Below are 16,615 nucleotides of genomic sequence, written 5' to 3' on the forward strand. Positions count from 1 at the left end.
CCAAGTTCCTGACTGGTTCTAAGCTCTCCTGTGGGTCCAGCTGTATTATTGCCATTGGGTTTTATGCAACATTCCTATATTTCTGTAGTAAATTCCCTGCTTTGGGCTTCAGCTGGATCAAATAAATTTCAGCAACATGCAAACAAAGAAGCTTAATTAATACAGGGAAATGAGTTTTATGTATAAATTTTAAAAAGAAAGAGAGCAAGGTTGGAAGTGATAAGTGCTACAAAAGTAAAGATTTGGTGCTGTAAGATTTCTGAAAAGGGTGGTATTACAACTAGTTTCAAAGGCCAAGGAAAGGGGAAAGCTTTCGAGCTGTACTTTACTTTTTTTTAAGTTCATTTTTAAAATTTTTTATTGGGGAACAGTGTGTTTTTCCAGGACCCATCAACTCCAAGTCAAGTAGTTGTCTTCAGTCTAGTTGTGGAGGGCGCAGCTCAGTAACTCATGTGGGGATCGAACTGGCAACCTTGGTGTTATGAGCACCGCACTCTAACCACCTGAGCTAACCGGCCGCCTCTGAGCTGGACTTTAAATTAGAACAACAGGATGCCTCTCTTCTGTAATGGCATCCACTATGGAAGAAAACTTTATTTCCATAGAATTATCAATAACATTTATATATTGGTGTGGATGAGAATATCCTGCAAACTTGGGCCTTGTATCTACTTTAAACAGCACAGACTCTATTACTGGAGCAAAATCACTAATCATTCATTCATTTATTCAACGAGTATTTGCTGAGCACTCCTTCCGTACCGGGCACTGTTGGGGGCAGTAGGGACAACAGTGAACAAGTACATCCTCCTTACGGAGTTTATTTTCTAGTGGGGAAATATCAGATGTGCAACTTCCATTTGTTTTAAGGAATAAAAGATAATATCCCAGAGCATCTCCCCCATCTCCTCTTGCAGACTTTTTCTGCTCTTTACCCCGGACCATCAAATATCTTCTTTTAAAACTGACTAACTGGCCCCTAGGTGGCACTAACGGACAGTGAGCCCTTCCAAGAGACTAAAGCTATTCTAGTCCAGTGACCAAGAGAAGGCCAAGGAAAGCCTTTGAAATGGGTAAATATCCTGTTTCTAGGTCACTAGCTCATTTTAAACCTTTGAGTACCAGGACTCCCAATACTGGGCGTTTTCACATTTTATTAAACTGAGAAGTCCAAACTGAGTCGAGCTGCCCAGAGCCCTGAAACTCATGGGGGAAAAAGTAGAAGACACAAAGCAAACAACACTTTCAGAAGAAATTGAATGCTTCCCTTTCTGTGGAATGGAATGCTTCAGGATGTTGTCCACAGAATACCTGCATTGGAATTACGTGGGTTACAAGCCATCGGTCTTCATAACAAACCACCAAGTTAATTCTGATATATACTTAAGTTTGAGAATCAATGGAAAAGTATTCAGGGTGTGAGTCAGTTTCAGCAATTCCACTGACTCATTATGTATGGCTTTGGGCATGTCTCTTAATCTATGTTTTTGTTTCCACAGGTGTAAAGTGAGGATAACTTTTCCACCATGAACTACCATTCTCGTGAAGATGAAAGTCCGGAAGGAAACACTTCAGAATAGATAAACGTGTCATTGTTATTTTTCTGTATTCAGAAGTGAGTATCTTAAAACTAGTTTTTATAAACTATTAGAAAAGTGAGAGAAACATGATACTGAAATGGCTTTTCTGTTACAATTGTAAGTTATTCCTTTTCCCTTTAATTCACACATCTAAATTGCTGAGATGTAAGTTAGCGATCTGCCTCTAATATTTTAAACCATGGGGGGCGGGGAAGGGAGAACATTATTCACCCTATTATGAGCCCAGGGTTGTGCCTACGTAATAATGTGTAATGTGCTTTCAAGTTTTAAAAGTGATTTCATATATTTTAATCTTAATTGCAACCCTCTGAGGTAGTTAAGTTTGTAAGGATTTACCCCTTTTATTGGGTTGTCGGAAAAGTCATGATGAATTTTTCTATGTTTTTTGTTGCAAAAAATGCGTCATGACTGTTCCGACAACCCAATATATATGATAGGAATTTGAGGATTGAGAGACTAATACAAGAACACACAGCTGCTAGATTTTCGACATTTTCCATGAAAAGATTTCCCAATGAAGGCTTCTATTTTCCTGTTTTATGCTTTTTCAGTCCGTGATACAATACTCTGAAGAATTCCTCTGCTCTATCTAGACAATGCGATGGCTGCGTCACCTGTACAAGTGACACAATGTACAGTAGAGCCTCATCCTGGGCACCTTTAGCTTATAGGAATTCAACAAAACGAGCTGGGCAAAAGCACAAAGACAAATGCAGTGGTACAGTGCCCGCGGTGTGCATACGCCCTGAAGGCGTGTGCGATGCTCACCTACTGTGGGCATCCTGCCAAGCTGAGTGTGTGCTCAGTACAAAAACACAGGGGCTGCTCATACGCCACGGCCCCTCCCCCATCACCAAACTTTGCGTGACCCTACCTCCTGTGTAAGACGTGGATCCAGGGTGTGTCCCCCTAAGAAGCCCTTCCCAACTGTGACCCAACCATTTCTATTTAGGTTTCAAAGGAAGTGCTGTTGACTTCTTTAAAAGCAGCTGATCTCACTCAAGTCAAACTTTTTGTGCTCATGCCCACTGAGGTTGAGTAAGAACTAGAATTCAAACTTTTAAATAGAGATGTTGTTAGCCTAAGACTTTTAATGCTTTCGCAGTTTCAGTTCTTACTTTTAAAAATCTGCTTAAAGAACAGTGAGCATGCATCTGTGTGCAGTGATGATTGTGGAAGAGGCCCAACCTAGTCTCTGGTGAGCTTTTAAAATGTTTTCATTAATGAAAAGGATTGCTAACACTCGGTTTTAGCAAAGATATAGGAAAACAGGTACTCTTTGTTGGTGAGAGTATATAAAACCTTTTAGAGGGCAATTTGGCAATATCTATTCAAAATGTAGATGTATACACTCTGACCCAGAAATTTCATTTGTGAGAATATATCCTACAAAATACTTGCATATGTGTAAAGAGATATATGTACAAAGATGTTCTGTGTAGTATTGTTAGTGATATTGTAAAACTCCAACAAAATATCCACTAAGAAAGTACCTCATTAAATACATAATCTTACAGCCATACCCTCCACCCCCCAAAAAATACTATTAATGGTTAAAATGAGGCAGAGCTATATGTCCTAGATAGTGAGTGAAAAAGAAAAGAGTTACAAAACAGTACAGTAGACATCTGGGGGGTTTTGTAGGTCCAGCATCCATTTCCCTTTCTCTTGTGAACAGGCTCTGCTTTTTGCTTAAGAAACTACTCCACCCTATCTGGAATCAGAGAGTAAGGGAGTAAGCACATTACCCAATCAAGTGCTAAATCTCCTGGGACTGTGAATCTTAAGCAGCAATGAAACAAAAATTAAACATGGTTGGAGGAGATACGTTCAAATGCTGGTGCCTTGAGGAATGTCCATTACTAGCTCTTGCTCTCTAGGTCATGGAAGTTGCTTTTGCAGCTTGATTCTTCATCTTTTCCAGAGTGATTCTTCAGCTCTGTCATCTACCCCCTACCCTTCCAATAAATTCCTTTCCATGTGAAGTCAGCCAGAGTGTTTCTATTGCTTGCAAATCAAATAAACCCGCTGATGCTAATGTAATCTTATTTTTGTAAAGTAAAAGTTACGTATACGTATAATATATAAACTGTATGTATGTATACATATGTACAGATAAAAAACCTGGAAATTATGTGCCAAATTAATGGTGACTGTCTCAGGGTAGAGATTGGGTGGGATGGGAATATCAAGAACTTTCCCTATTCAACTTTGTATTTTTCTATACTGTCTCTTTTCAATGTTCTTTGATTACTTTTGTAAACAGAAAGAAAAACTTTGAACATTTTCATGAGAAGTCTCTGGAATAAGACTAAACAAAAGAAGGTCTAGACTCTTAATACCTTCACGGAGCTATTCTTTACTCAATTGGTTAGAACCTGATACTAATGAAGTCATGAATACAGTTTCTATCATTTTGGGGGGAATAATTGTCTTCCGTAGCTTTTACGGGCACTACGTGTCCCCTTAGCCTCAGTCTTCTTTGAAATATGTGCTATTAGAATAACAATAATAATTGCCAGATGAAAACAGTCCTAACTATGTTATTTGCAACTGATTATTGGACTTTTCCAACTTCTAATAAACTCAGCATGTCTAATGAATCAATCAGTTTCTTACCAACACCCCTCTCTATGCTTCTATTTCCATCCAAAATTCATTTCCCCAAGTCTTAAACCCTAGAAATCATTTTGACCTTACCTTCGTCTTTTCTCTCATATCCTGTTGTATGCCAAGTCCTGTTTATTTTATAGTTTAAAATATGTTTCAAACTCACCTCTCTTTTGACAGCTACTGCCACCATCTTTGTCTTTACCCTATTTCCTGCCACCTATCTCTTTGCTTTTAGTTTCTTTCATCTAATCCAGTGTTTCTCAACCCTTTTTTTTTTTTTTTCGTTATTGTCCCCATCAGGAGCCTTTTTAGGCTCTGCCCACCCCTGGCCATCCCCACTCCTGAAATGTTAATACCACAGATATATTGTATATCTGTTCATGTACAGTGTCCCTTCAGAGGGCCACAAGCCATTGCAATAGCTAAGACCCCAATCCCACAGGAACCTACTTTCATTCCCCTGGGGGCAATATCACCCCCACCGAGAATGCATGCTCTCATCAATCTGTATGTTTCACCAAACTGGGCTGATCTCTCTAAAGTAAAATTTTAGCCATATCACTCATTGCCTGGCTCAAAATGGCTCAAAAACGTTCAGCGTTTTCTCCCTCTTCCAGTAAGATGAGATAACACAGAAAAAGAGCCTGAGCCTGGCCCATAATTCTATGTGGAATATAAATTTGAGTTTTCTCCACCCTTTTTTCTTCCCATTTGAATACTGCTCTCCAAAAACTTAGAGCAATTCCCATTCCCATTCCATGTACCTGAAGCGCTTGTTTCCTTCGCGCAGGCGAACACTGGGTTTTTATTAAACTCAGGTGTTTTTACAAATGTGCCGGCTCGTTTGTGAGGGTTTCTCTTTTTCTGATTATTCCAGGTCACAATGATTTCCCATTGATCTTTGTATCTGTAACTGATTCACATTCTCTATCCCTCATCTCACAGAATAACATCATATTTATCCAATTTCCCAAATTAGAAACTTTGAAGTCATTTTTGACTCCTCCCTCTCCTGGAACCCTCACATCATTTAGTCCGAATTATTTTCAGTTCTGCTTCAGAAATGTCACTCGGATCTCATTTCCAAAAGCACCTATGAATCTTACAGCATTGGGCTAAAGAAGATGCATGCTAATTTGAAAAAAAGAGAAAGCTCTACTCTCTCTTCATCCCCACCGCCTCTTCCAGGTGGAACTAGAGAAAGGGCCTCCTAGCGGACCTCACTGCACTTGGCTTTTCACCACTCTAGCCCACCCTCAGGCTGATGCACTAATTCTTCAAAATGGAGAAAAGTCATCATCTCTCACTCTCCTGCTTCAAAACCTCTCATGGCCACGCAGCTGCCTTGAGGCTCAAGCCTAACCGCTGTGGCTTCACAAACACGGCCTTCCACACTCTGCCTCCAGCTACTCTTGCTCTGATGCTCCACTCCACACACCCAGGGCACTTCATGTTTCATCAATCCCTGAATCCTCTGAGCCTTTTCATGACTGTATGTCCATGATACTTTACTTATGTGTCTATTAATATACCTGTTATAGTCTAATTAGTCTTTACACATCTGTTTCTCCTCTTCGAGTCGGGACTACTGGAAGGCAAGGAGTAGAGCTTCTGGGAAGCCCTGGCGCTGCGAGCACCGAGCCTGGCACAAAGGAGGCCCTCGGTAAGTGCTGGATGACTGACTGAATGACCTTAATTAGAGAGCACCGTGCTGTTATTTAAATGTTTCATGTGGGGTCTCAGAACCACAAGTCTGTGACAACAGCTGACAGCAAAAATTCTCTATTCTGTTTCTTTTGATTCTCTACTGCATAATATGGCTTCGAATAGGTGTTCAATAAAATTCTATTGTATTTATTTGGAAAAAGTTGGTTTCTTGTTCTGTAAATGGGCTTTCTCTCCTCGGTGGTCAATTCACGCCCTGACTTTTTGTATACCTACTTGGTCTCAGGCATTGTGCTGAAGGCTATGGAGGCTAAGGGTGTGGGAATGGATGAAACAGACAGACAAGGTCACGATCCTCACCAAGCTCGGTGTCCCGTAAGTGAGTGACAACAGTTAGGAACATGGCCCATACCTCCCGAATGTTCTGCTGCTCCACCTCGTGCCGCTTGATCATTATTTTCCGCTTGAAGAAGCGACAGTTTTTGTCGTAGTACAGTCTCTGCTGAGTGAGAAGGTGGGCTTCCTCTTCGGCCTGTGTGTGCTGCAAGTTCTCTTTATGCTTGGATATCCGCTCTTGCTTTTCTTTCTTGGGTGTGCTATGATCCTCATTCATCTCCTTCACACAAAAAGGACACAAAACAAAACAAAACCATGCCGGTCTCATCAGCCAAAGGAACTCTAGTCATTTATTGCAATGGTAGATTAAAATATTTAGAAAGCAAATGAGACTGTTTAGGGTTGCACACATTCCTCAACTTTTTAAAATTATTATTATTATTATTTATTTTTTTTATCAATTAATTGAACATTAAGTATATTGATATCTAAATATACACACCACTTTCAACAGTCTGAGCTAAGCTTTACTTCAAAAGGAGTAACGTTAGCTTTGAACAGAAAGTATTATTGAGGCTATCTCAAATTGGGGTTAGGCTTGGTTTTCCTAGTGAGCATATTCCAAGTGTAGGCCCGTGGTCGCTTGGACTCAAAAATCTGAGTACGGTGAACCAAAAATCGCCTTATGCCTGAAGACTGAGTGGGGGCTCTTGAATGCTGCTCTGTGGGAGAATTTTTGAAAGGTGGAGTTCATGTCATCTCCAGTACCTTCGTGTTACACAAATGGTGGCTGCAGTCATAGAGGATGGCCTCCAGGGCGTGAGCGAACATGTGGAGTTAGAAATAAAAACGTTATCTGCAGCTGAGAAAATTTCAGAATTTCTTACTGAAACAGCAAAGTTATCTCTGTAATCGAGCAATGTCCTTCTATTGTGATATCATAATTAAGCTCAAGCAATCACTAAGAGAACTTGGAGAGAATGTGAGTGAGCCTTCTTAGTTGGGCTGTTTCTCTATACAGCCTGGTTTTCTAGATTTTATAGTGTCAGAGGTTCTTGCCATTCAGGCAGTGTGGATCAAACATAAATTTCTGTCAGGCCCATCAATGACCAGTGGCTCTTCCGGGCAGAGCAAAAGATCCCAAGGCCCACCCCAAACCACTTGCTTTCACTTCCTAATGAAAAAAAGAATTGGAGAGGAATCTTGTTTAGTCCCATATTGTTAACATAGACTATGGGCTCAAATGAATGATTTCGTATACTAGAACAATGCCCCATATTAAATTTTATTAAACCTTAATATACAACTAGTCTACAAGTAAGAAATCCTAGGTCTTACGAGAAGGAAAGTCTATGGAACTGTAGTAGGTTAATTCACCTGTCAGGATTGGTAAAAGGAGAATTAAAGAAATCTGAGCTTTCAGATCCAATTGTGGTTCCTCGGGAGGACTCTCCAAGGCCACTAGTGGTCTTCAACTAAACATTCAAAAATCGATCATTCATTTATCAAATATTCACGTGTACCAGACACAAGGATACAGTCATGGGCAAAAAAAATCACGGCTTCTGCTTATATCGCTTACTTGGTAGCAGGCAAAGTAGCTCAAAGAATCACTAAAAAAATGTGAAATTGAAAACTAGTGTTATGACACCAGAGTTTCATAACACTCTGGTTATGAGTGTTATGACCATAACCTGGTCATAACCAGGTTATGTCAGGAAAGGCTTCCTGGAAGTGACATTTAAGTTAAGGTACTGATAAACAATCCTAAATCTTACAAGTAGGAGGAGAAGGAATTAACAGCAGAATTGTGGTCGGGACGGGATTGGGGGTGAGGGGTGGAGAGAGCATCCTGGAGGAAGAAACCGTGTGAGCAAGGACCCTGGAGAAGGGCAGAGCTTGATACATTTGAGGAACCAAAAGGTGACCATTGTGGCAGGAGCAGCGAAGAGTCGGGTGTGGGGTAAGCAGGTGAGGGCAACACTGGTGTGAGGTGAGAATGGAGGGGAGGCTGGTAGCAGGCCACGTAGGGACTTCTAGTATTTTGATCTATCTTAAGGGCAATGGGAAGTCAATAAATGTTAAAACCATGAGGTGATAAGACCAGGCTTATAGTTTGAAAAGATCACTGTGGCTGAAGTGTGGAGAAGAAACCAGAAGTAGGCAAGGATGGTTTAGAATTAGACCAAATGGTTCTTGAACTGTGGTCCCTGGACCGGCAGCATCAGCATCACCTGGGAACTTGTTAGAAACGCATATTTCAAACTCCATCCCAGACCCACTGAATCAGAACAGCTAGGGGTGGGTTAGCAATCTGTTTTAATAAGCATTTCAGGTGATTCTAATGTGAAGTTTGAGACTCTATGAGTTAGATTACGAATAGGTTACAATGTAAAATGAATCAATTTTAAGTTCCAACCTTTCTAATGGCAACTTGGTGACTACAAATATTCGTGCTCTTACCTCTTTTATTTTTTCCTTACAAATCTTATACTGCTTCTTCTGACTTTCTAAGAAAGTTGTCAAATCTTTCTTCTGCTGGGCCAAGATCTGTTGTTGAAACTTTTTCTCATCTGCTGCAGCTACCTTTGCCTGATAAAATAACAAATACGATCTTAGATGAATTGTTCGTCACACAGAATTCAGCTATTTATATTCTCCAATGCATTAAAAGAGTACATACATGCTGAATCATGTAATTTTTTGAACAAATAATTAATTAGAACAAAATAAGGAAATGTCTGCTCTGATTTTGCTGTATCTTAAACAAACAAACAAAAGAAAATTTACCATTGAAAAACGTATTCCCAATTATGGGAAAAATATGAAGATAAACCCTAAACATGTCTGATTGAACACACACACATAAATACATGGGATGAAAGGTAAACTAAGGATTATAATATAATATTTTTTATCATATTATTAGCAGCCCAAGGATTATATTATAAAAATGGATAAACATAACTGGCCAGTTTTATTCCAAGAATATAACTCTAATCCATTAATTATTCCAACTATCAGATTTCCTAGTGGGGTCATCGCTAGTAAAACAGACAAAGCTAATGACGTTTAATTTCTTAGTACCTGCTACAAATCACAACAGTCAGACACCAGGACATTTTGGGGTCCCCTAAGTGGATCGCACACAGACCAAATAAAAGATAACCTAATACATACTGGCTCCCAAAAGTGACCAAATCTAAGTTTCAGGGGACCATTAGCTGAAGCACATATGTAAGGTGAGGTGTTTAGGGGATAGAGAGGGAATTACGCTTCGTGATTCTTTTTATGTATCTGTTCACCTGTAGCTTCCATTATCAACAATTCTTCCCTTATGAACTATTCTCCCCACATATTTACCAAGTCAAATCCCCAAGAAAGAATCTGACTGGTTTATTTAACTAACATCATTCCTGTTTGGGCAGAGGTTTTTATGCCACACTGTCCCATAGATGGATAGCTGTTGAGGGGAGGCTTCTTCTAGGACTCTGAGGTTCCCTTCCATGTGGAGAGAGAGCGAGCTTAATTACTGAAACACCCCTGACACCCTGTCACCAGTCACTTCACCCCCAGGGAGCACATGTTCACCCTGGCTTTTTCACACTATGTAAGTCTTAGGGTGGGGAAGGGGCTGGCAGGAAAGGCGACTGGTTTAGCACTGCCAGTGCCTGGGTAGGCAGGTGTGTTTAATTTTGTTCAGTATTATTAGGCCCATTTTCCTTCAGACATAACCACTCCTCCCATCTAACGCTGATCAGTAATAAAGGTGACATTCTGACTATCTACCTTACCCTCTTGTCTGTTTTTAAATTATTTTAGAACCTGGATGGAGAAGAGAGAGGTTCCCTAGAAGACCCAAGCCACAGCCAGATGAATTACTTGCAGCCATTGGTCTGGTGGCCATCCCTGGGCCAATCAGCTGCAGGCAGGGATTATCACCACTAAAAGAGGCCGTGGGGAGGGCAGTTTTCCTTTGAGGACTGTGGGTGCTGCAGGCACAGGAACAGACCTGAACTGTGCATGTTTCCACAGGATAGAAGCATCCTGTTTCTTTTTATTTTACCTAGGCCCCCACCAAGGGACCAATGCTCAGAATATATCTGAATCGACAAGAATGTGATATATACCTTTAGCTGTTATTTTAACTTTTAATGACAATTTTAAGTAGCCATATAACTCCCCACCCCCCATCAAAGCAATACTGTTCCTTCGTTGCCCCCAATCACACCCCTCCTGCCTCCTGCCAACAGGATGCCATGACTGGAACAGGAGGCAGGTGTGCACATACTGACCTCCTTTTCTATGATAGCCACTTGCTTCTTGGCCAGCTTCTCCAGCTCGATGGACGAGTTGTTGGCATGCGTCTCCACCTCCTTCTGGAGCTTGAGGCGGTGCTCGTCCATCTCAGCCTTCAGCTTGTTCTCCAGGGCGATCAGCTGCTTCTGGTGCTGGCGCCGCATCCGCTTATAACCTGACATCTGTTCCCGCAACTCGTTCTCCTGCTCATGCTCATGGATCTGCCGTGTAACCTGATTGGGGTTGGGGAACGGAACTCAGGTAACCAGGTTCACGTAAGACAAACTTTCTGGCAAAGTAGGAGAACCCTCTGGCACAACTTTGTCGTTGTCACCATCACTTCACGTACTACGAGACCTGACAATTAAGTTCACAACTTGTTGCACTGATGTTGCTAACCTTTTTTGATATCAGAGGGATTATTCATTATGAATTTGTACCAACTGGACAAACAGTTAACCAAGTTTACTATTTGGAAGTGCTGAAAAGGCTGCGTGAAAAAGTTAAATGACCTGAACTTTTTGCCAACAATTCATGGCTCTTGCATCACGACGATGCACCAGCTCACACGGCACTGTCTGTGAGGGAGTTTTTAGCCAGTAAACAAATAACTGTATTGGAACACCCTCCCTACTCACCTGATTTGGCCCCAATGACCTCCTTTCTTTCCCAAAGATAAAGGAAATATTGAAAGGAAGACATTTTGATGACATTTAGGACATTAAGGGTAATATGATGACAGCTCTGATGGCCATTCCAGAAAAAGAGTTCCAAAATTGCTTTGAAGGGTGGACTAGGCACTGGTGTCAGTGCATAGCTTCCCAAGGGGAGTACTTCGAAGGTGACCGTAGTGATATTCAGCAATGAGGTATGTAGCACTTTTTCTAGGATGAGTTCACGAACTTAATTGTCAGACCTCATATTTCCTGAACACTCTCCTGTATCAGGCCCTGTGCTGGGTGCTCTTTACATACTTTATCTCTAATCCTAAAACAACCTATTTCATTCACTCATTCATTTTATTCATTCATGAAGCAGGCATTACCATTCCTATTTTAGAGATGTAGAAATTGAGACTCGAGGGAATTAATTTATTCATTCAGCCAAAAAATTTTTACATATTTTTGATATATCATTGTATCAAATATATATATATTCAAAGTCACATGGCTAATAAGGGGTGGAGTTGGAATTCAGACCCATTTCTGTCTGATTCAGAGCTATGCTATTCCCACTATACCAGGGTTTCTGAACCTTGGCACTACTGACAATAAGCCGGATAATTCTTTGTTTTGAGGGGCTGTCCTGTGCATTTTAGGATGTTTGGCAGCATCCCTGACCTACCCACTTAGATGCCAGTAGCACCTCCCAAGTCAAGAAAATAAAAAATGTCTCCAGACATTTCTAAATGTCCCCTGGGGGACACAATCCCTCTGAGAACAACTGTGCTATATCATGTTGCGTGTTTGTGTTTTAAGGATCATTCTCTGACAGTCACAGGAATTTTGAGTATCCTTTCAAAATAGTTTGAACAAGATTTATTATTTCCTATTTTAATATGAATCGAGAGAAAGATCTTTCTCCTTTTAAATCATCTGTCTCCTCTTCCCCTTCCCTGCAAGAGATGTTAACAAATTATAATACATTTACTTCCTCTCCAAGAGAAGAAGGCATTTCTATGAGTTTTGGACAGCTACTTTTCTTAGTAATTTTTCCTTAACCCATTCTCAAGTGAGTAGCCAACAAACTGAAGACTGCAAATGTAAATTCTGATATCTCATTTCTACCTTTTCTGATTTTTCAGTGCTCCCTTCAATTTATCACCCCTCTTAATTTTCCTGTCAGATTCTCTGGTCACTTCCTTTTCATCCTTTCTATCTTAGGGGAAAAAAATTTAACTACAAAATTATAACTTTGGTTTTGCTTTTCACCTAGTAATTTAGTCACTCCTAGCTATAGTATAAGCCACTTCTCCTCAGCCTGAAGCTCAAACAAGTTTTACTTGAAATTTTCATGCTGCTATTAATTCTCTCTACTATTTTCAGTTTATGGGTCAAAGTGCATTTTGTACAAAGAACAGTTTTGTTTCTCTGCTCTTTTTAAAAGGTGTCCCTGAATAAGTAGATTGAGTCCTTACTATCAAGAGAGTGCTGTTCGGTAACTGGATAGTATTATCAAAGTACACCATTAAACATTAGCCGAACTTTGAAACCTTTCCAGCTGAAACGAACGCTCGGTTTCATACTCATTTCTCTTTTTTAAAGGACAATCCTCTTTAAAGTATGAGGAATAAGAGCGGACAATATTTCAAGACCAAAAAAGGGATATCAGCACCCAAGAGGCACCTAACATTCTAAAGAAAATAATCTATTTTGCCATCACAATAAATTTATTTTTAATGGATTTATTTCATGATAAAAAGAAGGGAAAAAGTAGTTTGAAACATATGTGCCTATTTCACTTCCTCTCGCTTGTGCCTTCCTCAAGTTCAACAGCAGGGGAAAAAAACAATTCCAATCAACAGAAAGGATACCATTTAGTCCTTTCTGAACTCATGTGTTTTTACGACAAATATGGGAGTGAAGTATCTGTTCTGGGGGTAATGAGTTTGCAGTATATTTTATCTATGTGCTTATTTTTTCTTATTTTAGTATTCCTTCTTTAATCAGATTTCCAAAGCCGAAGCATGGAATACTTTAAAGCTATCATGATACATTTAAAACTTGCCAGCACAATATTTGACTGATTTCTGGTCAATAAAATAAAGTATGGCCATTTCCCTAAACCAGGCAGCCTAAAGATACAACAGAAACGAGTTGTGTCAAGAACGTTTTCTATCCTAATTGGTGGGTGAGTCCCTGTGAAAAGGGTGGTCCTACCGCATACCAGATCATACAAGTATGTGGCAAAAACAAATGACAAAGCTCAACATGCTATCATTGTAAAAAATAAATTCCAGGAAAGACACTTTGCTTTTAAATGCTTCCCATAATTTGGATAATCACCTTCTGAAATTCCTAATATCAACTTCCATTTGTACAACTAAACTTTCTAAGTTTGAAAGTAATTTTTTTTTAGATGCATATTGTGATAGTGAGTTTTATAGTTCCATGCTCAAGCTAGCTAGATGAATTTAAATCAAAGTATAACCAGATGTTTCATTTGGAAGTCTAACATGAAATTTATAAAAAATGTTACCTAAAGATATGTATGCCTGTTTTAAGTTTAAACTTTGTGTCTTATGAATACGCTATTTGGTCAATAAAATAAATAGCTCATAATTTTATCATGCTTTATGGTTTACACTATGCTTTCCCATGTAATTTACCTCTTTAATTTTTATAAAGCCTGGGATTTGAACTAAGGCCCCATGGTTCTTGAATTGCAGGAGGAAATTCATATCACTAAGGCAGAAAAGAATGCAACTTTCTGTGAAGAAGTAATGGAGGGGTTCAATACCCAAACAGCCAAAGCTGGAGAGAGTGGTAAATCTTAAGTTACAAACTGAGTTAAGTCTAAAAATCAGAGAAAGTTATAGAAATGTAGGGGCTGTAGTTTTCACAATGGTAGTCTCAAAAATGTGATCAACTAAAAGTGAGCAGTTTCATCTTGCCAAACCCAGTAGGTTGCTAGGAGACAAATCTCATTCCATCCCTGACTATATAACCGACCTTGGGCAAATTACTTAACCTCTTGAAGTCTCTCAATTTTCTTCATATGTAAAGAGGAACCACACAGCACTAGGATGAGGTTTCTGATAAGATAATACTTGTGCCTAGCAAGGTGCCTGACATATAGGAAATGTTCAATAATGTTGGTTTCCTTCCTTTTCCTGCCAGGCTCTGAGTAATATGTCTCTTTTTCTTTCCGCTAAGCATTTCTGGTGATAGGGACATAGATCAAAAGCAGTGGATCTAAGAGAAAGGTCAAGTTTAACAATAAAACTGTGCTTGTATCCAGGATGTAGATTATCAGTATGTATAATTTCTGAATCTGAATTATTAACTATTTCAGATACCTGGAATAGTATATATATAAAAAAATAACCATAAAGGAAGACCAAACTTTTTTGGGAAAGTTTGTATAGCCATTCCATTCTACTGGATTTAATTCGAGCAATATTTGGCCCTTAAACACATCACTTCACCCAAAGTGTACTATTTGCCTACCAAATAAAGAGCGTTGCACTAGAAGGCTAATCGGCAACTTACTAAGCATAAAAGAGAAACGTGGTGGCTGATGATGTTACCTTCTTATGAGATCAAAGCCAACTTAGAAGATTAATTATATGTAAGAGTCAAAATAACGCTTATGATAAAACTGGCCACCCTCGGCCCTTAGAACAAATGAAATTTACAGCAAGTTCTTAAAAAGAATACAGTGACTCATATTTTGGCATTAGAAATTTGACATTCCACTCTTTAGAACACATAGGGGGAAAAACGTTTAAGTTCGTATTAAAAGTAATGACTGATAGATAACAAGCAATTCTGCCTTATACGGAAAAACTGACATGAAGAACTTCGAAATACACACTTGTAAATTCAAATTCTCATGTGATACCAGGGCTGGAAGAGACTTCATTCATTCATTTGTTCATTCATTCAACACATGTTTATTGAGAGACTTTGGTCATGTGGATTGGGCATATAGATTGGGCAACACAAGTGAAAAACAGTATCGGCAATGCTCTTAGTGAGAATAAGAGGTCAACAAAAAGGAAAGAGGAGATATGCAATATTTTGATAAGCATCCTCTGATACACCATCCATGAAGAGAACCCATTTTCAAGCATTTAGAAACAGAACAGAGGGGCTCAAGGGAGGTGAAATAGTAGCATGTACTGCTGAGGCTCTAATATTTTTATGGTTGTCTATCAAACGTATTCAGGTACCCAAGTTCACAATTAGCTGAATAATTAGGTTGTATTTTTTAAAATCCAAATGAAGATTCCATTTTCTATGAGCTTTTCTATTACTCTTTAAAATCCAAGTAAAAGAATCTATATTTGCATAGATAGAACAATAATCATTTTCTCCTACATGCTTTCCTGGAGAGTTTATGCCCTCTCCCTAATGCATATTCTAAAATACCTTCACCTATGTAGTAAGACCACTGCACCAGTGAGAATTCCTTCATAAGACCCCAAACTGAATTATCTGATAGATAATTGGTCTTTATATTAACTACTATGAGAAGAGCCAGTGACCCTGGACATTAAGAAATTTTAAGAAGAAATGACGTCAGATGTAACATTAGTTGAAAACACTCTTGTGGGTCATTAATCTAACTAAAATATTAGTATCTCCATTCACCAACAAAAAAACTCAAAAGACATATCTCAAAGGCCCAAGAAATCAGATGAGCAATTCTGAAAAATCTATATAAAGAACACCTTTTTTTCCAGATGACAAATTAGCCCAAAGTGAACTTTTCTTATAGAAGAAGAAAAAGAAAGAATAAAAATTAAAAAGGTTCCATGAAATTCCTTTTTCCTAATTTCTCAAAATAAGGTCAATAATCTTGCCCTGAAAATGAATACAATTTAAAAAATATATAATTCTAAAGTTTCCTCAGGGCTTCCTCTGGTATCAAGGTTCGAAGTCCATGCTTTTCCTTTGTTACAAATGCGTTGTGGGGCGGTGCATCATAACATAAAAATCTGAGTTTTAAGGTGTCACAATAATAAAAACATGTAGCAATGAAAGCCTGCAGCCCGTGGGCTTCATTTATTTGTCAGTAACCCCATTCAAAAGCATAATGTAGAAAGTAATGCTAAGAGGAAACGCCATAGAACTAGGCCTCTTTTAGGCCATGTAGAAGAGGTAGGCCGAAAAAGCAAATTTGAGAAACCATAATATATAGTTTTTCAGTTTGCAAGTCTATTTAAAACATATACTCATCACTTATTTATATAGTAATTGATAAAACTATTTCTAAATTCTTCTTTTTCTTTTTGCTGTTCACTTTTGGATCACTCTGTGGCTTCGATGAGAAGATTATAGAGAAAGAGTAAAACCAAAATACGTAAATCGGTATAGTATTGCTACCAACTATGAGAAGTGAAGAGAGGTTTCAACATGGATTTGATTATTCGTTAT

The 16,615-nt window shown here is 39.0% G+C and overlaps 1 protein-coding gene across 1 annotated transcript in view; it reads right to left on the reverse strand.

Moving 5' to 3' along the window:
• Positions 1-16,615, reverse strand: part of TAOK3 (TAO kinase 3) — a 165,136-nt gene that overhangs the window by 11,840 nt on the left and 136,681 nt on the right. The window contains exons 15-17 of the mRNA XM_019649130.1: positions 10,511-10,747; positions 8,679-8,807; positions 6,292-6,495 (exon numbers count right to left, since the gene is read on the reverse strand). Of these exons, the coding sequence (XP_019504675.1) occupies positions 6,292-6,495; positions 8,679-8,807; positions 10,511-10,747 (570 nt within the window). The remainder of the gene's footprint in view (positions 1-6,291; positions 6,496-8,678; positions 8,808-10,510; positions 10,748-16,615) is intronic.

This window comes from Hipposideros armiger, unplaced genomic scaffold, assembly GCF_001890085.2.
Source record: "Hipposideros armiger isolate ML-2016 unplaced genomic scaffold, ASM189008v1 scaffold_129, whole genome shotgun sequence".
Taxonomy (NCBI): Eukaryota; Metazoa; Chordata; class Mammalia; order Chiroptera; family Hipposideridae; genus Hipposideros; species Hipposideros armiger.